The sequence below is a fragment of the Siphateles boraxobius genome, unplaced genomic scaffold (genome assembly GCF_051911475.1).
Source record: "Siphateles boraxobius isolate OS27281-9 unplaced genomic scaffold, OSU_SipBor_1 61, whole genome shotgun sequence".
In the NCBI taxonomy this organism is placed as follows: Eukaryota; Metazoa; Chordata; class Actinopteri; order Cypriniformes; family Leuciscidae; genus Siphateles; species Siphateles boraxobius.
The window spans coordinates 10,827,410-10,852,385 of record NW_027509188.1 but is presented as its reverse complement, the minus strand read 5'-3'; the positions used below and the strand labels follow the sequence as shown (position 1 = coordinate 10,852,385).

General features: G+C 41.8%; 1 protein-coding gene across 1 annotated transcript in view; it reads left to right on the top strand.

The window, feature by feature from the left end:
* LOC143718281 (NACHT, LRR and PYD domains-containing protein 3-like) overlaps positions 1–24,976 on the top strand; it is a 62,709-nt gene that overhangs the window by 17,902 nt on the left and 19,831 nt on the right. The window contains exons 5-9 of the mRNA XM_077209309.1: positions 225–398; positions 1,175–1,348; positions 2,125–2,298; positions 12,837–13,010; positions 20,251–20,424. Coding sequence (XP_077065424.1) covers positions 225–398; positions 1,175–1,348; positions 2,125–2,298; positions 12,837–13,010; positions 20,251–20,424 — 870 coding nt within the window. The remainder of the gene's footprint in view (positions 1–224; positions 399–1,174; positions 1,349–2,124; positions 2,299–12,836; positions 13,011–20,250; positions 20,425–24,976) is intronic.

Here is a 24,976-nt window from a genome sequence, read left to right as displayed (position 1 = left end):
GACGCGTTTCAGAATGGACTTCACTGACAGAGAGAGGGCAAAACTCGCATCATGTTTATTTTTCTTTATTTGACAAAAAGCTCAACACTTTGTTTGCGCTGATAAGAAAAAAAGCGAGCTGGACCCCAGGGGGTTAATTCACTACGGTTCAAGTTTTTTTTCAAGTGCCAGATTATAAATGCTAATAAGCATTCCTACTGCTCTTTGTTTTGTTCTCTACACAGGCTACACAGCTGTAATCTCACAGCTCAGTCCTGTGAGAGTTTATCATCAGCTCTACAATCCTCAAACTCCTGTTTGAGAGAGCTGGACCTGACTTACAATGACCTACAGGATTCTGGAGTGAAGCTTCTTTCTGATGGACTGAAAAGTTCAAACTGTCAGCTGGAGATACTGAGGTGAATGGTTTTAAAATAATTAACTATGCTATAATCAAAGGCTGACTTAACCAATAAGCAAGGCAAGAAGCCGCTTAGTACCCCCAAGAGACAAAACATTTGGAGGAATGTGATATTTTTCCACATTTATAAAGACGTATGACCCAGATGAACTGCATAAGTTTAAGAAAAATATTGTTTGGGGTAAGGGGGAGGGAATGGACTGTATGAATATGGTTTGAGCTGACTGTATGAAGATTTAATTTTCAAAATGGCTTTAAACAGTTACTAAAACTGTAAAATGTTTCTATTTCATGCAAATATACATTCTGACTGTAAGGACCAAGGTTAGAACTAGGCTGTGAGGGCTGAATGTAGAAGGAGCTCAGGAAAACTTTCAGCACAGAATCTCTTCTCTGCTCAGTGGTCTGGTCTGGTGTTTGTGCTCCTGATGTCAAAAGAGACTCAAGAGATGTTTGAAATGCAGAAATACAGAAGATCTGATCAAGCTGTGGTGAGACTGTTGCCAGTGATCATAAATAATAGAAGAGCACTGTAAGAGTTTCCTTTACATTCTTTAATAATTGCCTTCATTTTAAATGGGTGACTTGCAGGCCTAGACAGTTCAGAAAAACGAATAAAAGTGATGTGTGTGAAAATAAATGCTGGTTTGATGTTTTATGAAGAGATAAGTGTTTTAGCGTTGCTTAATTCACTACGGTTGAAGGTTTTTTCAAGCTCCAGATTATAAACGCTAATAAGCATTACTACTGCTCTTTGTTTTGTTCTCTACACAGGCTACACAGCTGTAATCTCACAGCTCAGTCCTGTGAGAGTTTATCATCAGCTCTAAAATCCTTAAACTCCTTTTTGAGAAAGCTGGACCTGACTAACAATGACCTGCAGGATTCTGGAGTGAAGCTTCTTTCTGATGGACTGAAAAGTCCAAACTGTCAGCTGAGGATACTGAGGTGAATGGTTTTAAAATAATTAACTATGCTATAATCAGAGGCTGACTTAACCAATAAGCAAGATAAGCAGCCGTTTAGCACCCCCAAGAGACAAAACATTTGGAGGAATGTGATATTTTTCCACATTTATACAGACGTATGACCCACATGAACTGCATAAGTTTAAGAAAAATATTGTTTGGGGTAAGGGGGAGGGAATGGACTGTATGAATATGGTTTGAGCTGACTGTATGAAGATTTAATTTTCAAAATGGCTTTAAACAGTTACTAAAACTGTAAAATGTTTCTATTTCATGCAAATATACATTCTGACTGTAAGGACCAAGGTTAGAACTAGGCTGTGAGGGCTGAATGTAGAAGGAGCTCAGGAAAACTTTCAGCACAGAATCTCTTCTCTGCTCAGTGGTCTGGTCTGGTGTTTGTGCTCCTGATGTCAAAAGAGACTCAAGAGATGTTTGAAATGCAGAAATACAGAAGATCTGATCAAGCTGTGGTGAGACTGTTGCCAGTGATCATAAATAATAGAAGAGCACTGTAAGAGTTTCCTTTACATTCTTTAATAATTGCCTTCATTTTAAATGGGTGACTTGCAGGCCTAGACAGTTCAGAAAAACGAATAAAAGTAATGTGTGTGAAAATAAATGCTGGTTTGATGTTTTATGAAGAGATAAGTGTTTTAGCGTTGCTTAATTCACTACGGTTAAAGGTTTTTTCAAGCTCCAGATTATAAACGCTAATAAGCATCACTACTGCTCTTTGTTTTGTTCTCTACACAGGCTACACAGCTGTAATCTCACAGCTCAGTCCTGTGAGAGTTTATCATCAGCTCTAAAATCCTTAAACTCCTTTTTGAGAAAGCTGGACCTGACTAACAATGACCTGCAGGATTCTGGAGTGAAGCTTCTTTCTGATGGACTGAAAAGTCCAAACTGTCAGCTGAGGATACTGAGGTGAATGGTTTTAAAATAATTAACTATGCTATAATCAGAGGCTGACTTAACCAATAAGCAAGATAAGCAGCCGTTTAGCACCCCCAAGAGACAAAACATTTGCAGGAATGTGATATTTTTCCACATTTATACAGACGTATGACCCACATGAACTGCATAAGTTTAAGAAAAATATTGTTTGGGGTAAGGGGGAGGGAATGAACTGTATGAAGAATTTTTTAAATGGCTTCAAACAGTTACTAAAACTGTAAAATGCTTCTATTTCATGCAAATATACATTTTGACTGTAAGGACCAAGGTTAGAACTAGGCTGTGAGGGCTGAATTTAGAAGGCTAATGAAAAAGTTATTCCAAAACTGTAACTCCAGTTGTTCTAAGGGGTCAATACAAAAAGCTAAGAGGGTATTTCCTAAAAAGGTAAACTAAAAACATCTAAAAATGTCAAAGAGAAAATATAAGGACAACAAAAGCAAATGCCAGAAAATCAAATAGAGCAAATAAATCTCCCAAAAATCACAAGAGGCATTTACCAAAGACTGGAGAGGTTGGTCTCAACATATCAAACACTAAGCAAAAAAACTAAAAAATAAAATAAAATACAATGACAGGAAACGAGGCACAGGTGAGAACAATAACAAATGATAAGATGATGGGAAACTGAAATGAAACACAATGAGGGCCTCTACAGGCCAAAACTAGTCAATAAACTTAACACTGACATGCTCTGTGTTTCAGAGTGAAGCATGGCACTGTATTCATTTACACATGAGCATCTCATGATCCTGTGTTTTCAGTGTGTCAGAGCGTCTCAGTTCACAGTAAATCAGTGGTCTCAAACTGAGCTGCTTGAGGGTCACTGTCCTGCAGAGTTTAAATCCAACCAAATCCAAAACACTTTCCTGGAAGTTTTTAGTAATCCTGATAACTTTGATTAGCTGGATCGGATGTATTTAATTTGGGTGGAGCTAAACTCTGCAGGCCGGTGGCCCTCAAGGAGCTGAGTATAACAAAGTTTGTAGTTCAGGGAAGAAGAAGGCGGGAACTGGCGAACATTCAAAGAATTTTAATCATAAAGTAAAGCAAAATACAAAAACAAAAATCCTGCTCGCCACATACCCCCATCGCCCCTCGCAGGCCGGGGGGTACACACGAGACTGCGCTCTACTCCCCCCGGTGGCGGCTGCGATCCCTGGGGGTTTTGGACCGACGAGCCGAGGGAAACGGAGACGGAAGCATGAGGAGCGACAGATCTGAGAGAGGGGAGAGAGAAAAAAAAATTTGGTCGGGTTCCCACAATGCGCTGTCATCTGGTCCTCCACCAGCTTGGCGATCTTCTCCACGGTGCCTGGGGGTGTCGCTGGATAGCCCTCGGTGGACGGCTCGACACTGAGGCAGTGTTCGGGCGTGTTCGGGCAGCCAGCAGGAGTCCCCCGTTCCCTGCTCCTCCCCTTTATGGTGGATGGGAGCAGGCTCCGGCCCACGGCGAACGGCGGCGACTACTCCGCTCCCTCACGGACGGAAGCCGCCCCTCCAACACCCAGGCGGCCGGCAGCGAGCTCGACCGTCTCCCCGGCAACTCACTCCAGCGCACCGCCTCGAGCGTCCATGGCCGCTCCTCCCCCTCTCCCTGCTCCTCCCCTTTCATGGCGGACGGTAGTAGGCTCTGGCCCACGGCGAGCAGTGGCGACTCTGCCCACCAGCAGTCATCCGCGAGGGGCTGCTGGCGGTTCTTTTTTTTATTTTGCTTTACTTTATGATACAGTACCTCAGACGCCGGATATTGAGCGTGCACATCGGCCCCTTGCACCCAAACTGCGATCCGGCGCACCACCGACACCCGGATCGTACGCTCTCTTTTCGCTTCCGAACCAGGGAAGACATTTTTAATTGTCACGCGAGCATGGAGATTTGCACTATAAGGATTGATCTTTCCAGATTTCTCTGCGGTACTCAAGAAATGGCGGGATTAGTTTAGTCACTACTACGTAGGTCATGACTGACCAATAGGAATCTCCCTAGAGAGGCCAATCTACTTTGAGTGAAACTAAACAAGCCAATACATATTGGCATGCAATCATTTGCATCAGCTGCACGGCCTCGCAGTGCGAGTATATAACGAGCAGCTGCTGCGATTGCACTTCAGCTTTTTTCTTCTGAGCCAAGCACTCCGTATGCTGACTACACAGAGTGAATCTGCAAGCCTCTTCTGCATCTCTCCACTTTGGTGAAGACACCTGTTTCCCTCTGCTCTCATCTGGATCACATCCGGACCAACAGCAGCCAGTCTGATTCCCCGTAACTACATTGATCAAGTGACAGAGGTGCGAGGATTTAATGATGAGCAGAAAGAGCAATACTTCAAAACTAACAGCAGTCCTGAGGTTGCTGGAAACCTCATCAGTCACATCAAGAAATCCAGGAGCCTGTACATCATGTGCCATATTCCTGTCTCCTTCTGGATCTCTCTTATTGTTCTTCAGCCTCTACTGGCTCGAGAGAGCAATGACAAAACTCCCACAACACTCACAGGCATGTAAACAAGCTTCTTAATTTCTAAGAAGCAACAGATGGAAGAAAGATACTGTGCTGAGCCCGAACCTAATCCCAATGCAGTGTCTTTTGATCAGATTATTCTGAAGCTTGGGAAACTGGCCTTTCAACAGCTGGAGAAAGGAAACGACTCAGGTTACGTATGTAACCCTGGTTCCCTGATAGGGAATGAGACGCTGCGTTTGAGACGTGGTTGGAACGCTCTGTGTAATTACGTCGTGAAGCACGTGTAAAATCAGTCCAATGGAAGCCCGCTACGACATAGGTGACTTCATAGACCATGAAACTACAAAGCAACCCTGAAATCAGACCGCGACAGCTTCTGAAAGGGCTGAAGCAAGTCGATCAGGGCATGCAGGAAGTATGGCAGGCAAACGCAGCATCTCGTTCCCTATCAGGGAACCAGGGTTACATACCTAACCTGAGACTTTCCCTTTCAAGGGAATTCGAGCTGCGTTTGAGACGCGGTGGGAACCCCATACCCACTACGCCATAGTGACAAATGCCCGTTCTGTGTGAAAGTTCTGCGCACACTAAGAAGCAAGCAACCTCGCCCCAGGAGTGGAGAGGTCAAGGGAATAAAACCTGACAAATGTATGCGGAGAGGACCATCCAGCCGCATTGCAAATGTCAAGAAGGGAAACACCCGAAATTAAGGCCGTAGAGGCCGCCATACTCCGAGTAGAATGGGCCCGCATAGCCATAGGTAAATGCTGTCCGGCCGCTTCATAAGCCAAAGAAATAGCCTTGACTATCCATTTACTCATCACCTGTTTAGATGCAGGGCATCCTCTCTTGAGTGACCCAAAACAAACAAATAGTTGCTCAGGTTTACGCCACAGGGCAGCTCTGTGAATGTAGGCATCTAAAGCCCGGACTGGAGATAACAGGCTAAGCAGTTCCTGATCTGGGGTATTAAAGTGTGGAGGATAAAAGGCCTGCAGCACTATTGGGCCCCCAACATTTAGTGGGACCTTAGGAATATAACCCGGTCTGGGGTAGAGAAATTCCTTCACCATACCCGGTGCAAATTCCAGACATGAAGGAGCATGTAAATCACCAATTCTCTTGATAGATGAAATAGCAAGGAGAAATAAAGTTTTTAGAGTGCGGAATTTTTCTGAAACCTCCCCGATGGGCTCGAAGGGAGCCAAAGCCAGACCCTCAAGTACAATGGCCAAGTCCCAAGCCGGTGCTCTAGAGTGCAGTGCAGGTCTCAACCTCAGTGTACCACGGAGAAAGCGAGTAATTAAAGGATCTCTCCCGATAGAAGTACCCCCCAGAGGGGTGTGGTAGGCCGATATAGCCGCCACGTAAACCTTTAAGGTAGAAGGAGATAACCCGGCAGAGAATCGGTCCTGCAGAAAATCAAGAACTGAACCAACAGGGCAGTTAACAGATTCTAACTGACGTTCACCACACCAAGTGGGGAAAAGTTTCCATTTTAATGCATACAGCCTGCTCGTGGAAGGAGCTCTGGATTGAAGAATGGTTTCTACAACATCGGTCGAGAGACCGGTTTCCCTGAGCCGGGCCCCCTCAGAGGCCAGGCCCACAGTTTCCCCAACTCCGGCCGAGGGTGAAATATCGTGCCCCTGGCCTGAGACAGGAGGTCCCCCCTGAGTGGAATCTCCACGGGGGAGCCGTCCAGAAGAAACACCAAGTCCGAGAACCAAACTCGGGTCGGCCAATAAGGGGCTACTAGTAGCAGACGAGCCCCTTCTCGGCGGACCCTCTCCAGAACCCCCGGAAGCATAGATATTGGGGGAAAGGCGTACAGGTGCAGCCTCGGCCACACCTGCACCATCGCATCCAGACTGAGAGGAGCCGGGTGCGTTAGAGAGAACCACATGGGACAATGGGTTGAATCTGATGATGCGAAAAGGTCTACCTGAGCACGACCGTACTCTCCCCACAGGAGCTCCACCACTTCGGGGTGAAGTCTCCACTCCCCGGGCCTCAGCCCCTGTCTCGACAGAATATCTGCTTCCACATTCTGACGCCCCGGAATATATACCGCCTTGAGCGACAATAACTTCCCCTGGGCCCATAGGAGGATCTGATGGGCCAATTTGCAAAGGTGACATGACCTCAGACCCCCCTGATGGTTGATATAGGAGACCACCGAAGTGTTGTCTGTGCGGACCAACACATGATGGCCTCTCAGGTCTGGCAGGAAATATTTGAGAGTTCGAAATACCCCCATCATCTCCAGACGATTTTATGTGCCAGGAACATTGATGGTCCTGCCAAAGAGCCACTCATGCCACTCATGACCGCCCCCCATCCCGTGAGGGAAGCATCCGTTGAAAGCGAGACGCGTCGACAGGAAGCCCCCAGCACCGGGCCCTGGGCGAGGAACCAAGGTTTCTTCCACATGACCAAGGCACGAAGGCATAGCCAAGTGACCTTGATCTTTCGGAACGGATTTCCCCTCGGAGAAAACCCCTTGGTCCTGAGCCACCACTGCAGGGGTCTCATGTACAGAAGGCCAAAAGTAATTATGTTGGACGCAGCTGCCATGAGAACCAACAGTCTCTGAAACTGTTTTACAGTGAGTGACTGGCCTAGTTTCACATTCTTTGTGGCTGTGAGAATCGCAGAAATACGAGCAGGAGACAGACGTGCCTGCATTGTGGTCGAATCCCAAATTACACCTAGAAAAGTGATCCTCTGAGCAGGGAGGAGCACACTCTCCTTGGTGTTGAGCCGCAACCCCATCCTCTTTATGTGGGACAGAACAACATCTCGATGCTGAACTGCCAACTGCTCTGACTGAGCTAAAATCAACCAATCGTCGATGTAATTTAACACGCGGATGCCCTGGAGTCTCAACGGAGCCAGAGCTGCATCCACGCATTTTGTAAAGGTGCGGGGTGATAAACCTAGGCCAAATGGAAGAACCCGATATTGGTATGCTTCGCCCCCGAAAGTGAACCTCAGGAACCTCCTGTCATGAGGATGGATAGATACATGGAAGTACGCGTCCTTCAAGTCTATTGTGACAATCTGTTTGAGTATAAGCATTCTGAACTTGAGTTTCTGAACTCTGCTGTTTAACTGGCGCAGATCTAGTATAGGACGCAACCCTCCATCCTTCTTTGGAACAATGAAGTAACGGCTGTAAAACCCTGACTCTCAGCTGGGAGGAGAAACCCTTTCTATAGCTCCCTTTTGAAGAAGTGTCAGTACTTCTTGCTCCATAACCAGAGCCTGCTGTGAGTCCACTATGGTAGGGAGGACCCCTTGAAATCTGGGCGGACGAGAACCGAACTGAATTCTGTAACCCTTTTCAATTATGTGCAGGACCCATAGAGAAATATTTGGCAGAAGTTTCCACGCTGCCAGAAATTCCGATAAGGGAACCAGTCTCTCGAAACTGGCCTCTGGATTTGATTGAACAATCATTTCGGCGCCCAGAAGCGGCGAACCGGCAGGGAACAACCGAACTGACCGTTCTACAACCCTCCTCAGAGGACTGCACGGGGACGCTGACACCTCAGCGCCCTGAAGCGGCCAACCGGCAGGGAACAACCAAAGTGGCAACGCTGCGGCTCTCCTCGGAGAGTCCCCCGGAGGGTGCCAAGGAGGGACGGTTCCTCGGAATCGTTCCTACCTGGAGGGGACCACCCTCAGAAGCCTGATAGCCTCGGCGTCAGGACTTCTTCTTAGACCAAGCTCTCTTAGAGATAACAGTCCTCAGATCTTGTCTACCTCTAACAGGCTAGGACTGCTGCCGCCACTCAGGAACCCCAGATTGAGGAGGTGCCCGAGCGGCGACGCTCTGTTTTTGCTGAGATCGGTATGCGGAGCTCGTAGACGAACGAGGCTGCTCAGGCTTTATAATACGAGCAGCCTCGGGGAAACTGGACCGGCGAGGAAGAAACCTCTGAAACGCAGCTGCTTGTTTCTTATTTTCTTGAAACCTATCAACGACACAGTTTATAGCGTCGCCGAACAAACTTGTAGGTGACAGCGGTGCGTCCAGAAGAACAGACCTATCTTTATCCTTTATTTCTGATAAATTCAACCATAAATGACGCTCCGTGGCCACCAAGGCTGCCATAGAGCAGCCCACAGACTTGGCCGTCTCCTCGGTGGCCCGGAGAGATAGATCTGTCGTGCGAGGCAATTCTCGAATTGCATCAGCACTAACTTCCTCACAATCGTCCATGTCCCTCAGCAGGTCAGCCTGGTATGCTTGGAGAATTGACATAGTGTGTAAGCATGCAGCGGCCTGACCTGCTGCCGAATACGCTTTACCCACCAATAAAGATGTATTTTTTAAAGGTTTGGTGGGTAACGTCGGGGCTTTTAGAGAAGAAGATGACTCGGGGGAAAGATATCTCGCTAGTGTGTCTTCCGCGCGAGGCATAGATAGATAACCGAGGTGCTCAATACCTTGAATTTTGCTATAATTACTGGTCTGAGGGTTATGTACTCTGAAAGATGCCGGTTTGATCCACGATCTCGACACCACGACGGGGAGGTCGTGATCTAGATGGTAGATAATGTTCATCTAACAGACTTTTTCTAGATGCAACATCAACATCATCGGCTGGCCACTCAATATTTAATTTAGCTACAGCACGAGATAAAACCTCCATAAGCTCCTCATCAGCGGGGGTATGAGCTGGCGAACACTCAGAATCCCCCATACCCGTGACATCCAGTTCCTCAGAACTGGATAGCCGCAATATTGGTGCCTCAGCCTGGGAAGGAGAAACCGCAGGGCGGGCTCTTTCCTGGGCAGAGACACAGAATCCAGCAGGTAAGGGCTGAGAAAGGGCTGGGCCCGTCTCAAACCCCGCTACTAGATCCATCTGCGAACCCCAAGATGAAAGTCGACGCTGTGCCTCAGCAACAGCGGGACCCGCACCCCAGGGAACGCAAACCGAACCGTCCTCCTCGAAGAATGATCGGCGAGAGCGGAGCGTCTTTATAGATAGACTCATACAATGCACACAATCAGCCACCTCGAGGACTGACTGGGCATGCTCCACTCCCAAACAAGCAACACAAAGCTGATGTGTGTCCCCACCCGTAATATAACGAGGGCAGGGAACAACACACCGTCTATAATCTTGCTTGCTCGCCATAATAATGATAGATATATGTATATATATATATTGGGCTTGACAGACAACAATAAATAGACAATGACAGATATCACAGAGAGCGCTTGCTGAAGGTGCAGAAGCTGTCGCGGTCTGATTTCAGGGTTGCTTTATAGTTTCCTGGTCTATGACGTCACCTATGTCGTAGCGGGCTTCCATTGGACTGATTTTACACGTGCTTCACGACGTAATCACGCAGAGTGTTCCCACATACGCAGCTCGAGTTCCCTTGAAAGGGAACTTGATTTTCTACAAAGAAGATCTTGAAGAATTTTGACTAGATGTCAGTGAAGGGTCGTTGCACTCTGGGTTATGCACTCAAATGTTTCAGGAGGAAAAGGTAGCAGCAAGAAACGTTTACAGCTTAATACATCTCAGCGTACAGGAATTCCTTGCTGCTCTTTATGTGTTTATGATGGGCTAAGATGAGAAAGCTGACCTATTTCTTCAATGCTGGAGAAAACTGACATGGAAACTGTCCAAAAAACTGTCCACTGTTTCAGCTTCATAATGCTGCAGTCAAGAAAGATTTACAGAGTGAGAACGGACATCTGGACCTTTTACTGCCAGGACTGGACCTCAAAACAGAGAACGTTAAAGACACTGTTAACTATATCAAAAAGAAAATAGAGAAAGAGAAATCAGAAGAGAGGATCATCAATCTCTCCCACTGTCTGAATGAACTGAAAGATGACTTTGTGTAGGAAATCCAAAAGAATCTGACCTCAGGAAAACTTTCAGCACAGAATCTCTCCTCTGCTCAATGGTCTGGTGTTTTTATATGGAAGTAAAATAATGCCAAATGTTTTTGAAACAAAAAGCCTGTTGAATTGTACTACTTGAAAAAAATATGCATTACATTAACCCTGCTTGTATTTTAATGCATTGTATTTTTAGGGCTTACATTTTTATGGGCTGAAATTTAGCATGGTTGTATATTTAAGCTGTGAATATTTAAATTCAAAACATTTCAAACACATTTTCATTAGTAAAATTTCAATAATCCATATTCAGCTTTCATATTTCACTTCCAAAATATTCAAACTGATTAAAAATACAACCTATAATATTCAACAGGCTGTTTTCGGTCCATTTTATTTCGCTGTGCAAATTCACTTCCACAAATTCAGTGGTTCAAATTCGACAGTAAATTCGACGTTGACGTCCAGGAACTGCAGGAAAAGCAGTAGATTACCGAGCATAATCTCCATCTGCTGTTAGTTGACCTCACCAGCAGGGGGTGCAAGCGCGTGTTGTTGACAAAGACCAGAGCACCAGTTAGAGCAAGCCATTCATTCATAAAAACTCATTTACAACAATTTAAGTGTATCTGTGATTAATATGTTTTATCTGAAATTCAGTGTCTTCAGATTACTTTTCCTGTGTAGCCTACATGCATGTCTACCGTGAACGAGATAATATATTATTCCCCCGATGCGGATGTATACAGATCCAATGTTACATAATAGGACCATCAATGTTACTTCAGAGACGGTCCCTAAATGTGCGAATGTCAAGCCAATTTTACATTTAATTATTTAGCAGACGCTTTTATCCAAAGCGACTTAAGTTACAGTTAAACTAACAATATAGGACAACAATATGAAAGTGCTATGACCCTTCCTAGATTAATCATGTATGTAGGAATATTAACATGTAGGCATACTTCCCCAATAAGGTGCGAGTTTGGTCTTTTATATCACTGTATTAGTCCATTAAGCTACGTTAAGCGTTTTGTCCTGATGGAAGGGGAATCCTTGAGTATGATAAGGTACTGAGGGAAACCGATTATAATCCTGTTCATGGTAGAAAAAGTTGATAACATGTAGCCTAACATAGGGAAAGTAACAATGAAGTTAATGAATGAAACATAAAAACAGCTTTTGTGCCTTTATCATCTTTTCCGCATATATACTGACCCAGATAATCTTAAACAAAAATGCATGCTTAATGCATGCTCAGTTGTTGTAAATTAGCTTTCATGAATGAATGGCTTACTCTAACTGTTGCTCTGGTGTTCGTCAACAACACGCGCTTGCACCCCCTGCTGGTGAGGTAGACTAACAGCAGATGGAGATTATGCTCGGTTGCTTTTCCTGCAGTTCCTGGACGTCAACGTTGAATTTGCTGTCGAATTTGAACCACTGAATTTGTGGAAGTGAATTTGCACAGCAAAATAAAATAGACCGAAAACCACCTGTTCAATATTATAGGTTGTATTTTTAATCAGTTTGAATATTTTGGAAGTGAAATATGAAAGCTGAATATGGATTATTGAAATTTTACTAATGAAAATGTGTTTGAAATGTTTTGAATGTAAATATTCACAACTTAAATATTCAACCATGCTAAATTTCAGCCCATAAAAATGCAAGCCCTAAAAATACAATGGATTAAAATACAAGCAGGGTTAATGCAATGCATATTTTTTTTCAAGTAGTACAATTCAACAGGCTTTTTGTTTCAAAAACATTTGGCATTATTTTACTTCCATATTTTTACTCCTGATGTCAGAAGAGACTCAAGAGTTGTTTGAAATGCAGAAATACAGAAGATCTGATCAAGTAGTGGTGAGACTGTTGCCAGTGATCAAAATACCAGAAGAACAATGTAAGAGTCCCCTTTACATTCATTTATAAACACCGTTAGTATTTTGTATTTGCCTTCATTTTAAATGGGTGACTTGCAGGCCTAGACAGTTCAGAAAAACGAATAAAAGTAATGTGTGTGAAAATAAATGCTGGTTTGATGTATATGAAGGGATAATTGTTTTAGCTTTGCTTAATTCACTACGGTTAAAGGTTCTTTCAAGCTCCAGATTATAAACGCTAATAAGAATTACTACTGTTCTTTGTTTTGTTTTCTACACAGGCTACACAGCTGTAATCTCACAGCTCAATCCTGTGAGAGTTTATCATCAGCACTACAATCCTCAAACTCTTGTTTGAGAAGGCTGGACCTGACTAACAATGACCTGCAGGATTCTGGAGTGAAGCTTCTTTCTGATGGACTGAAAAGTCCAAACTGTCAGCTGAGGATACTGAGGTGAATGGTTTAAAAATAATTAACTATGCTATAATCAAAGGCTGACTTGAAGAATCCGCTTAGCACCCCAAAGAGACAAAACATTTGCAGGAATGTGATATTTTTCCACATTTATACAGACGAATGACCCACATGGACTGCATAAGTTTAAGAAATATATTGTTTGGGGTGAGGGGAAGGAGTTTGGGGTAACTGTATTAAGACTGAATTTTCAAAATGGCTTTAAACAGTAACTAAAACTGTAAGATGCTTCCATTTCATGCAAATATACATTCTGACTGTAAGGACCAAGGTTAGAACTAGGCTGTGAGGGCTGAATGTAGAAGGCTAATGACAAAGTGTGGCAAAAAACGCTGCACAACGAGAAGAGGTGACCGGACCCTGAGGAAGATTGTGGAGAAGGACCGATTCCAGACCTTGGGGGACCTGCGGAAGCAGTGGACTGAGTCTGGAGTAGAAACCTCCAGAGCCACCGTGCACAGGCTTGTGCAGGAAATGGGCTACAGGTGCCGCATTCCCCAGGTCAAGCCACTTTTGAACCAGAAACAGCGGCAGAAGCGCCTGACCCCACTTCCGGTAAGATGCCGGCGTGAGAAGTCGTAAAGTTTTCTGCTCCTCGCGTTTCTTATTATTTAACGACTTATTCAACATTTATTGGGTGACATAGTTTGAACTACTATTTGCGATCCTCAGTAGAATCATGCCGAGAAGCAGCACTAAAAAGACGGCCGATATTACTGAGGTTGCTGGCGATTTGCAGAGTGTGGACGAGGCCGCCTCGAGCCAGGATGATATCAGAGAACTCCTTGGCGGGATTAGATCTGAGGTAGCGGCGCTCAGAGTGGAGATCCTTGCAGAGCTTAAATCATCTATCTCTGCGGTGAAAACTTCATTACTTGAGCAAGAACAGAAACTGAAGGATGTGGAAGAATCCCTTACCGACGTGGATGGTCGCGTTACTGCCCTGGAATCTACGTGCTCAGTGCTGTCGAAAGATAATGAAAAACTGAGGGCCAAACTCGATGACTTGGAAAATCGATCCAGGAGGAACAATATTCGTCTGATCGGTATCCCCGAGGGCTCCGAGGGTTCTCATCCTTCTGCATTCATTGAAACACTGTTACTCGAGGTATTCGGTGAACAGAGTTTCTCCAAAAAACCGGAGGTGGACAGGGCTCACCGCTCTCTAGCTCCCCCGCCGAAAGCTAATCAAGCCCCCAGGCCGTTCATCGTGCGAATGCATCACTACCAGATGAGGGAACTGATTCTTCGTTTGGCACGAGAAAGGGGACAGGTGTTATACAAAGGATCGCGAATACACTTCTACCCAGATGTTAGCGCCGATGTTGCAAAGCGGAGAGCGGCATTTAACCAGGTAAAGGCTGAGCTTAGAGGAGCGGGAATTGAATTCGGCCTCCTTTTCCCTGCGCGTCTACGGATCAGCATTGATGGAACGAAAAAATTTTTTGATTCTCCGCAGCGGGCTTTGGAATTTGTGAGGGGGATTGTCCCCCCTTCAACGAGTGAGTAGGAATTCACATCACTGCAGATAATGTAGATCTACGTGACTCCACCTTGGTTCCCGCTGAGCGCAGGTTCTGTATGGCTCGAGTGGGTGATGAGAACGAAGAGACTCATTTAAGTTTGTACTGATCCACACTCTTTTGTTCATATAAATGTCACTTATTTTTGCTATTTCAATAGCAACTTAGCTTCAAGGAGCAGGAACACGAGCTGGTGAGTTATGGTTCTTAGTATACCAGCAGATGTTTGTTGTTTGAGGGAGGGGGGCGGGAGGGGAATCAATGGGTTTTCCTTTTCTTTTTTCTCTCTTTTTTTTTCTCTTTCTTTTTTTTTCTTTTTTTTTTTTTCTCAGCATACGTTGTTCGGAGTCAAGGTGCTCATGCGTTGTGTTGTAACAGATTCACTATATTTGCCTTATTCATTTACAACTACTTTCTGATAACATGTCCAACTTTAATAAATGTGATGTAAATTTTATAACATGGAACGTTAAAGGCGTGAACAATGTCATTAAAAGAAACAAGATTTTTTCTCACTTGCGACAATTAAGCGCAGACATTGTTTTTCTACAAGAAACCCATATTCTTAACTCAGATGTAATTAAACTTAGGCGGAGTTGGGGGGGACAGGTATTCCATTCGAGCTTTAATGCAAAAGGCAGAGGCACTGCTATTCTTATTAAGAAGAGCATTTCTTTCACCAGTGAAAAGGTTATTAGTGACTCCTCTGGTCGCTACGTTATCGTCACAGGGCGCTTACTCGACAGACAAGTTATCCTTGTTAACATTTATGCCCCAAACTTTGATGATAGCAATTTTTTCAGCAAAGTCTTCACATCTATCCCACCTGCTGATGATTATGCTTTAATTATAGGTGGGGACTTTAACTGCGTTCTGAACACAGCACTGGATAGATCCTCCTCTAGAGTCATACAGCCTTCTAAGGCAGCTATAAACATTAAACATTTCTGTGACCAATTTGGATTATTAGACCCCTGGAGATTTCTTTTCCCTTCCTCCAGAACATTCTCCTTTTTCTCTCCTGTTCATCACTCGTATAGTCGCATTGATTTTTTCTAGGTGGATAAGAGTATCATGCCCCTTGTCTCATCTAGTAGGTATCATAGCATTGTTATATCTGATCATGCTCCTTCCTCTTTTGTGCTTAGTTTACCAACTCAGCATTCTTCTTTTAAACCCTGGAGACTAAATACTTTGCTTTTGGCAGATGAAGAATTCATTATTTTTCTAACTAAAGAGATAAATATGTATTTGGAGCTAAATGACAGGCATGATATATCTAGATCTGTATTATGGGAGGCATTGAAAGCGTATTTGCGGGGCAAAATAATCTCTTTCTCCTCTTATGCTAAAAGCAAGAACTCTCTAAACTCAGAAATATTTCAGAAGCTATTAACAGGTTAGATGAACAGTACGCCATCTCTCCCTGCCCTCGCTTATACAAAGAAAGAATAAGTCTTCAGTCCGAGTATAACTTGCTGTCAACTGCACATGAAGAGAAGAGGTTGTTAAAAATGCGGCATACATTTTATGAATTTGGGGACAAAGCCAGTAAATTATTGGCTTTTCAGTCTCGTCAATTAAATAATTCTAAAATGATAACTCATATTAAGGCCCCATCTGGATCCATGGTACATAATCTGAAGGATATTAATGACAGTTTTGTTAATTTTTATGGTATAGAACTCAGGAAAGATATTCGTTCTGTTATTGCCTTCACTACATTACTGGCAAGGCGTTTAATATTATTTCAGTGGAAAAAGGCAGACCCTCCAACACATAAAAGCTGGTTGAAAGAAGTGATGTCTTACATTCAACTCGAAAAGATTAATTACATGATTCGAGGTTCGAAACGTAAGTTTCAAGACACATGGTACCCCTTTATAAGATATTTTGAAGAGCTCCCCTGCCTCTAAGATGGAATAATCTGCCTCAATGATGGAATAATCTGCCTCAATTTCCCCTTGTTATATAATTTTTAAGTTTTATTTATTTTTATTTATTATTATTATTATAATTGTTTTAATTATTTTTTGTAATGTGTATGCCTGTTTTTATTTTTATTTTTTAATTTTTTTATATATATATATATATATATATTTTTTTTTTATAAGTTTCTGTTGAAACCACTATATTATTAATCTTACTATTTTTATTATTATTGTATCAGTATTCTTGTTATCTGGACAAGTAGCTTTATAAAGTGTGATTTATATATTTTATGAAGATGTGCCAATTCTTCTAGGGAGTATATCCCTTTTTTTTTTTTCTCTCTCTTTCTTTTTCGTCTCTCTTGTCATATTCTTCATATTGACTATGTTTCATATTATATGTTTCATAACTGCTGCCGAGCTTTTCATGTTTAAAGAAAACTTGTGGACTATGCAAACGTGGAATACCGAATTTTTTTCACTGTCACTGCTGGGAAATACCCCCTTTTTTTTGTTTGTTTTTTTTTTCTTTTTTTTTTAGCTGTAGGGGGGAGGGGATGGGATGGGAAGATGATTGTAATTGTTACTGTTAAAAACCCAATAAAGAAAATATACACAAGAAGCGCCTGACCTGGGCTACAGATAAGCAGCACTGGAGTACCCACAGTCAGTGATGGTCTGGGGTGCCATGTCAGCTGCTGGTGTTGGTCCACTGTGTTTTATCAAGGGCAGGGTCAATGCAGCTAGCTATCAGGAGATTTGGGAGCACTTCATGCTTCCATCTGCTGAAAAGCTTTATGGAGATGAAGATTTCATTTTTCAGCACGACCTGGCACCTGCTCAGAGTGCCAAAACCATTGGTAAATGGTTTACTGACCATGGTATTACTGTGCTCAATTGGCCTGCCAACTCTCCTGATCTGAACCCCATAGAGAATCTGTGGGATATTGTGAAGAGAAAGTCTCCGTAACACCTCAGCAGTGCCACAGGCTGATTGCCTCCATGCCACGCCGCATTGAAGCCGTCATTTCTGCAAAAGGATTCCCGACCAAGTATTGAGTGCATAACTGAACATAATTATTTGAAGGTTGACTTTTTTTATATTAAAAACACTTCTTTTATTGGTCGGATGAAATATGCTAATTTTTTGAGATAGGAATTTTGGGTTTTGATGAGCTGTATGCCAAAATCATCAGTATTAAAACAATAAAATACCTGAAATATTTCAGTTGGTGTGCAATGGATCTAAAATATCTGAAAGATTAATTTTTATCATTACATTATGGAAAATAATGAACTTTATCACAATATGCTATTTTTTTGAGAGGGACCTGTACACTAGTGGTCTTCACTACAACCCGTCAAAATAAAAGTTTGGTTTTAGGAGAAATTATGACAGAAATATATTACTATTGTAGGCATACAATAGAACGTAGCCTACTTCTCAAAATAATAATAATAACAACAAAAATAATACACTTCATTTAAACATTATTTAAAGGAATATATTTTTGTCCATGGTTTAATTTAGTAAATCTGTTTTTGCAGCGCTTCCCCCAAAAATAAAAGGACACAAGTTTAGATTTACATTTGATTACCACCGTTTGTTAGTTGTTAATCTAATTCATTATCAATTATCGAATTTAATTGATTAGACATGTTTTATTGAAATTCAATAAACAAAACAAACAAATGGTTTCAAGTTTGTTATTAAAAGGATTTGTTCAACCAAAAAACCCCGTTTTCATTAATTACAACCATAATTTAATAATAAAGTTTATTTATTTAATAATTGATTAATACTGTAAACCGTGATATTTTCTGAGAGGTTATCATACTTTGAAAATCTCCTACCATTACAACCCTACATGGGAGAGTCCCCCACCCCCGCTGTTAAAATATTTTATATGTTTTACTTGAGTAGATTTATAGACCGGTAATTTTACTTGTACTTAAGTAAAATTTCATTGAAGTAGTAATACTTATTACTCTTTCCACCTCTGCTAGGTAGCAGGTGCATCTGAGGGCTAGCTACCATGTTAGCTTAGCACACCATCAATACACAGCAATTTATGAGATTAAAACCATGTTTGTTCTCCAAACTTACTTTATAACGTAAGTCGAATGTGTTTTAAATAACCTTCAGTGATCTGATTTGTCTTCAAATAAAAAAATCGGACAGAAAATATATTATTTTATAGTATTCTGCACAATGATAAAGTCTATATCAATTAGGATTACATTATAAATATAATCTATTATTATGAAAATACCTGACATGGCTCGAAGAACACAGGTAAATCAAATATCATTGCAATCATGTTTATTGTCTTCAAAACGTCTTTATCTGCATGTTACAGCGATCTCTGGAAGCTTTGTTTGTGTCGGGACTTCCTGGATGTCACATGATTATGGCACTTCTTCATGTGTTCCATATATGGACTGCATGTGCACATGGCGCCCTGAGACTGCGAGTATGGATTGAAAACACAGTACATCAGAGTATCCAGCGCTCATAATGATTACAACGGCCCATTTGGGTATAAATTCAATAAATATTATTCCTGTCTATATAAATCTGAAGTAAACCTATGAGAATCTATCAATATTTCTCCAAATCTGCACATTTTTGAGCTAAAAGCCCTGAGAGACGTTGTTTTGTCAAGCGCTGTCATGACGACCTCACAGGAGTTTTTTTCTGAATGAGACCGGCTGACACTCATAATTCATATTAAAGGTATCGACTCATTTTTTGATTACATAACTCCTGACACAAATTAAGACATAACTGTCACTATAAGTTTCTTAGAATACAATAGTGGTCAAAACCCGAAACTTGAGTCTTTTATCTTTTTAATGATGTATAGTTTGTCAAGGTAATAACTTTAAATCTGATAGTAACTTTGAACTATTTAAACAAAAAAAAAACGCTTCAGTGCGCCGGCGCTCTGGTAACGGTTAACAGGTTAATAATAAAATAAAACAAATAAAAAATAAAAGTATAAGCCAGCAGCCCCTCACGGACAACTGCTGGCCACACAAAACAGAAACAAACAAAAAAATCCAGGCCTGGTCTCTCTCGATCTCCACTGTCGTCGCTCCTCCGTGAGAGATACGAGACCGGTGTGTCGCGCAGGTGGCGCTCATCAGTAATCACACCACCGGCCTCGTGCCGCTCTCTCACGGCCCTGGGCCTCGTCCTGCTCGCCACAACATTTAAAATACTTGCAAATAATAATTTATTTGAAAATATCCACACATTCACTCTTATTTGTATGACTGTTAATGTTTCTTGTCTAAATGTAAATTATATATTTTCAATTCATAACAATGTAATTTTGAGAGAAAAAAAGAATAGTCACTTAAAATTACTGCTAACTGTTAAAATAAGTAAAACCTAATGAAAGGCTGAAATAGGTATAAATGTTCATGTAACAATTAATATAATGAAAATAAGCATAAATGTGTCTCACAACTAAACTACATTTAGAAAATTAATATTTTTACTCTGGTACATTTCCACAGACACATTGTTTTTGGTTTTGTGACTGAATCTATAGAAAATAACAGCTGCATATACAAACTACACTGGGCTGAGTTTCCTAAAATCATCGTAAGTTTATTGTAGAACAATTGCTACCAGTGGTCTCTACGATCAACTTAGGCCTATGATTCTTTTGGGAAACGCAGCCAAGATCAGTGTGTGACAGTAACGTCTGATTGCCAAACTAACGTCATGTGGACTGTTGCTGTATTTCTTTGTAGATTGTCTGGCTGTATGGTGACAGAGGAAGGTTGTGGTTATGTGTCTTCAGCTCTGAGTTCAAACCCCTCACACCTGAAAGAGCTGGATCTGAGCTACAACCACCCAGGAGATTCAGGAGTCAAGCTGCTCAACGACAATGTGGAGGATTCAACCTACAGGCTGAAAAAACTCAAGTATGTAGAAGAGTTTTGATTAAAGAACTCCAATGACAGCTCTGGTTATGCTACGGGGCTGTTTAATGCCTCATTCTGATTGGCTGACGAAAATTATAAGGTGTGCAATTATTTACAGTAAACGCACAGGTAAAGTAGTTCTAGGCAGGTCTTGACTGCATTACAGTTCCATATCACTTTCTAAAATGATTTCAGTTATTTCAGAGATGCTGACAGCCTACAACAGCAAAAAAAAAAAAACCCCACAAAGATAAGGAAAATATAACAAACAAGAGGATATTAATCACAAACCATTTCCATGATTTTCCTACAAAATAAATTTTTATTCATTTTATCCCGCTCTCCCATAAAAACTCACAAAGAGTACAGACACACACACACTCGTGCACAGAAATTTGTTGTCAGCGCTCCCCTGAGATTTTATCAGTAAAATAGTTTTGGAACTTATGTAGTATGTCTGAAAAAGGGACTACGTTAGGTGAGGTACAGTGGTGTGACGCATGTGCACATACCCGACTTTTCTTATTTCAAAATATATATATTGACATTTTCTGCAGATACAACATCTTGTATATATAAAATTTAAATGAACACAGCTTTGCTTTTCTCCCCTCTGCCCTTAATGCCCCAAGTACAACCTCACTATACATACAATATATAACAAAAAAAATATTGTACGTGTAATAGTGAAACAATACAATACGTGTACAAAACAATAAAATACAATGCAATATAAAGAAAAGGATTAAATATAGTTCATCCTCATCTGCATTTTCAAGTGCAGATCAATGGTATCAGTATAATTTAACAAAGGGCTCCATGTTTTATGAAAGGTTTTTAAAAACTCTTTCAAATATTTTTTTTTCACAAGATCATATATCTATCGATCATGTTAAGGACAGCATGCATGTTTCCACTCAAAATACATATTTAAATGAGATGTAAGGAAATATTTGAAGTTGTTATCAGAAAGTAAATGTGAACTAAATCTCCATTGTTTAGAATAAGTTCTGGCTTGTGTAAACCTTAAATCCAAAGAGGTGGAGGCATGATCAGAGATGATGGTGCGTTCAAGTCCTCCTTGAAATTTCGTACTTACAAGGTGGGAAGTTCGTGTATACAACAGCAGGTGCGTTCAAGTCACTTTCCTCAATTAAGATGGCAGTGTACTTTCTCTTAATTAATTAATTACACAAAAATACAGCAAGTTTATTAAACTCTTTATAGAAAATTATGAACAAAAATACAGCAAGGTTATTAAACTCTTTCTAGAAAATTACGAACAAAGAAATGTGCATCAGGTGTACTTGGTTCTTTATGTTTTTAATTAAGGCGAGACACGGCAGGCAAAAACATAGATTTTTAATACAGTGGTCAGTTTTGAGATTTTTCAGTCCGCAAGTGTAGACGAGAAATTGAAAAGGCGATGCCAGAGGGACCTACATATGGAGCTGGAATGGATAATTAGACTTTAGAAAGCTGTGACAGCTACTGTTGGTCTTGTTCTGTGTCCATAAGTGTGGACTAGTGTGGGTTTTGTCTGCAACTTTGTGTATGATACGCAAATGTTAATTAATTGAGTTACTGCAGTTGTAGGCCTTATATGCCTGCCATGTTATTAAATAATCACTTTTCATGAGCTTCAAATATTACATATTTTTATTACTAAGGGCCTGAGCCTTTATTCTGTTTTTGAGCATTTCTTTCCAATAGAAATGTATTAAATTCCCCTATTTAAATCTTTAAAGGCAGTTTTCTCAAAATTAGTTTTTTGTTTTCAAAATTAGTTTACTGTTTTCTCCAGTACAAACATCTCTTCCTATGTAGCACCTATGTACACCAAACTTTCCAGTTATACAATTAGCAGTATTTTGAAGACATTTTCAGAGGGATTTGTTAATACATCATTCCTGGTCTAATTTGTGTCATTTTACAAAAATATTAAGGAAATCGATTTTTTTAAGGCTATGCACATTATATTTTCATTTCCTAAGTAAAGAAAGCATATATCCTGAAATCTCTCTGAATTTTTTTTTCATCTTGTGTGTAAACAAAATGAAAGAAAAATGTTGCACCTGGCTTTATCATATGTTCAGATCTATCTACCAAAAATATATGCAAAATCGCACATATTTAATGATAGAATGCCTAATTTGCATAATTAAAAATACAAATTTCAAAATCTTGTAATACATTTCTTATATACTTGTGTAAGTAATCTGAGGAAGTTTCATGGTGATATCTATTATTTAAAATTTTACCCTACTCACCTGTAGTGTCTCGCCTTAATTTATGAAGCCACTGCAAACTTTATAGTTACATATTACATTGTTATATTATAATGCCATCATATTTTGTGCAGGCAATAACTTACTTCGCTGTAAATAGAAAAACCTGACAATATCAATGCTAAATACCTTTAACTATTGTGGTATTCTGCCATGTTTGTCACTGACACACCCACATCTTGTAAAGATCGGGACTTAAAGAAAATCCCGAGCTTCCCACTTGTATTTACAACATTGTGGTGGCGTTCATGTGCATTCAACTCTTAAACTGAATCCATGACTATACTATGATAGTCACAGGAATTGACAGAGTGTATCATTCGATCATCCAAAAAAAATAAAAACATTTGCAAATATGAACGGTAAACATGAGAAAAGAAAGAACACTTTACTAGTTGGAAACCTTGATCTCCAGGGATTTGACAGGCCAATCTGTTAAGTTTATAAAGAGTGTCATATTTTCTAGTTTCTCTAGAAGTCTGGCAGTTGGACAATGTGGCATGCTTTGAAGACGATCTGTCCAATATTGTATTTTTAACCTAATTAAAAGTCCCCCCATGTGATGTGATGACTATCAAGATTAAAGAGTATAGAAAAAAAGGCTTTAAAAATGTATATATGAAAAAAAAAAAAAAAAAAAAACAATTGGGACACATATGTATGTTAAACCAACTGGGACTGTTTGTAAAATTCTGGGCACAATTACATAACGACCATTTGAATCTGAGATCACTGATTCAGGTTCAAAAGCAATGTTCATATGTAGAAGAATTGCTGCCCCTCTTGCCTTCACAGCAATTTGGAGTGAAAACAGTCACCAACCCATGTACACTTAATTCGAGAAACATCCGAGATGAGAAAATGAGTTCTTATTCTAAGTCTCCTCTTGAGGGACTGTAAATGTGAAAGAACTTTTTCGTCTTAACGATATTATTCAAACCCTTCACATTCCAAGAGATAAAATTAATATTTGTATTTAATCTTAGGGGCGGAGAATTTGGAAATGCGTCTCGGTGTAACAAATTGAACGGAGGCTTTCGAAAAAGGGCCCGTTTCAATTAACAGAGGACCAAGATGGTCGTGACCTACCTCTCTAGGGTACAATGAAGTACGAGCTTATAGAAGCCAGCCTTCATATCAGCTGGAAGCAGAGGCTACATCGCATCCTTCGCCAGTAGACTGCAATGTGCGCACACAAGACAGGAGCACAGCAAGAACACTTAGGTATGACTAAAGTCACTATTTCAGGAGCATATTTGCTCAACACTTAGGCACTTACAGGGCCAAAACACCGCCAGACTTGCCCTCTTGGGACCCAGGAACAGAGGAATTTGCTCTTTCTTTGAAGTGTGGGTACCGCTTGCTCCGCTCCTTTTGGGAACAAGCGGTGGAACAGACACACACACCAACGAAGACTCCACCCGGCCCTCAGCCAGGGGGAGGGAGTGGATCGGTTACCAACTCCAAGAGCATCCTCCTCCATCCCTGAGCGGCCCGCTCAGGAATGCTTACGCTGTCGCTTGCCATCTGGCTTGGCAGCGCCTGGAGCGGGCTGGGCGTCCTTACTGCGGCCGGCTCCATGCTGAGGCCTGGCTGGAGACTGCTGTGGAGGCCCAGCGGGAGCGGCGGCAAGGGAACGCCTTCGGTGACAAGCAGGCGGAGGAACTGCCACTGGCGGCGGGGTGAAGGCAGCAGCGGGCCACTCTCCATCAATTGGGGAGACCAGGAACCGAACCTTGTCCGCATCCGCCATATCAACCAGGCTGAGCAAATAATGGCGCTCCTGAACCACTAAGGTGGACATCGCCAGACCGCACGCAACGACAATCATGCCCCGGAGGGCGAGGTCGGATGCAATGCGGTGCTCATCTTTGAGTGCACGTTCTGGGCTACCCTCGTGTATGTCCATGAGTGCCCTGGCCTGATATACCTGTAGCAATGTCATGGCACGCAAAGAGGAGGCGGCTTGCCCACAGGCTTTTTAAGTCATGCTCGTCGGAACGGACGAGAACTCACAGGCTTTAGGGCAGCAGCCACCAGACACAGGTCCACTTGTGTCGCGACAGACCGCCCCACTGGAGGGATAGCCTCATAAGCCTTCATCGCTCCTCCATCAAGAATAGCGAGGGGGGAAGAACCATTCAGGCAGTTTTTGGCAGTAAAAGGTGCCATCCACGACCTAGTAAGTTCTCATTCGGGAAAGAACCGTACTGGGGCGGCGGGCTGAGAACCAGCACGGCCCGCCCAAAGATACCAATCATCCA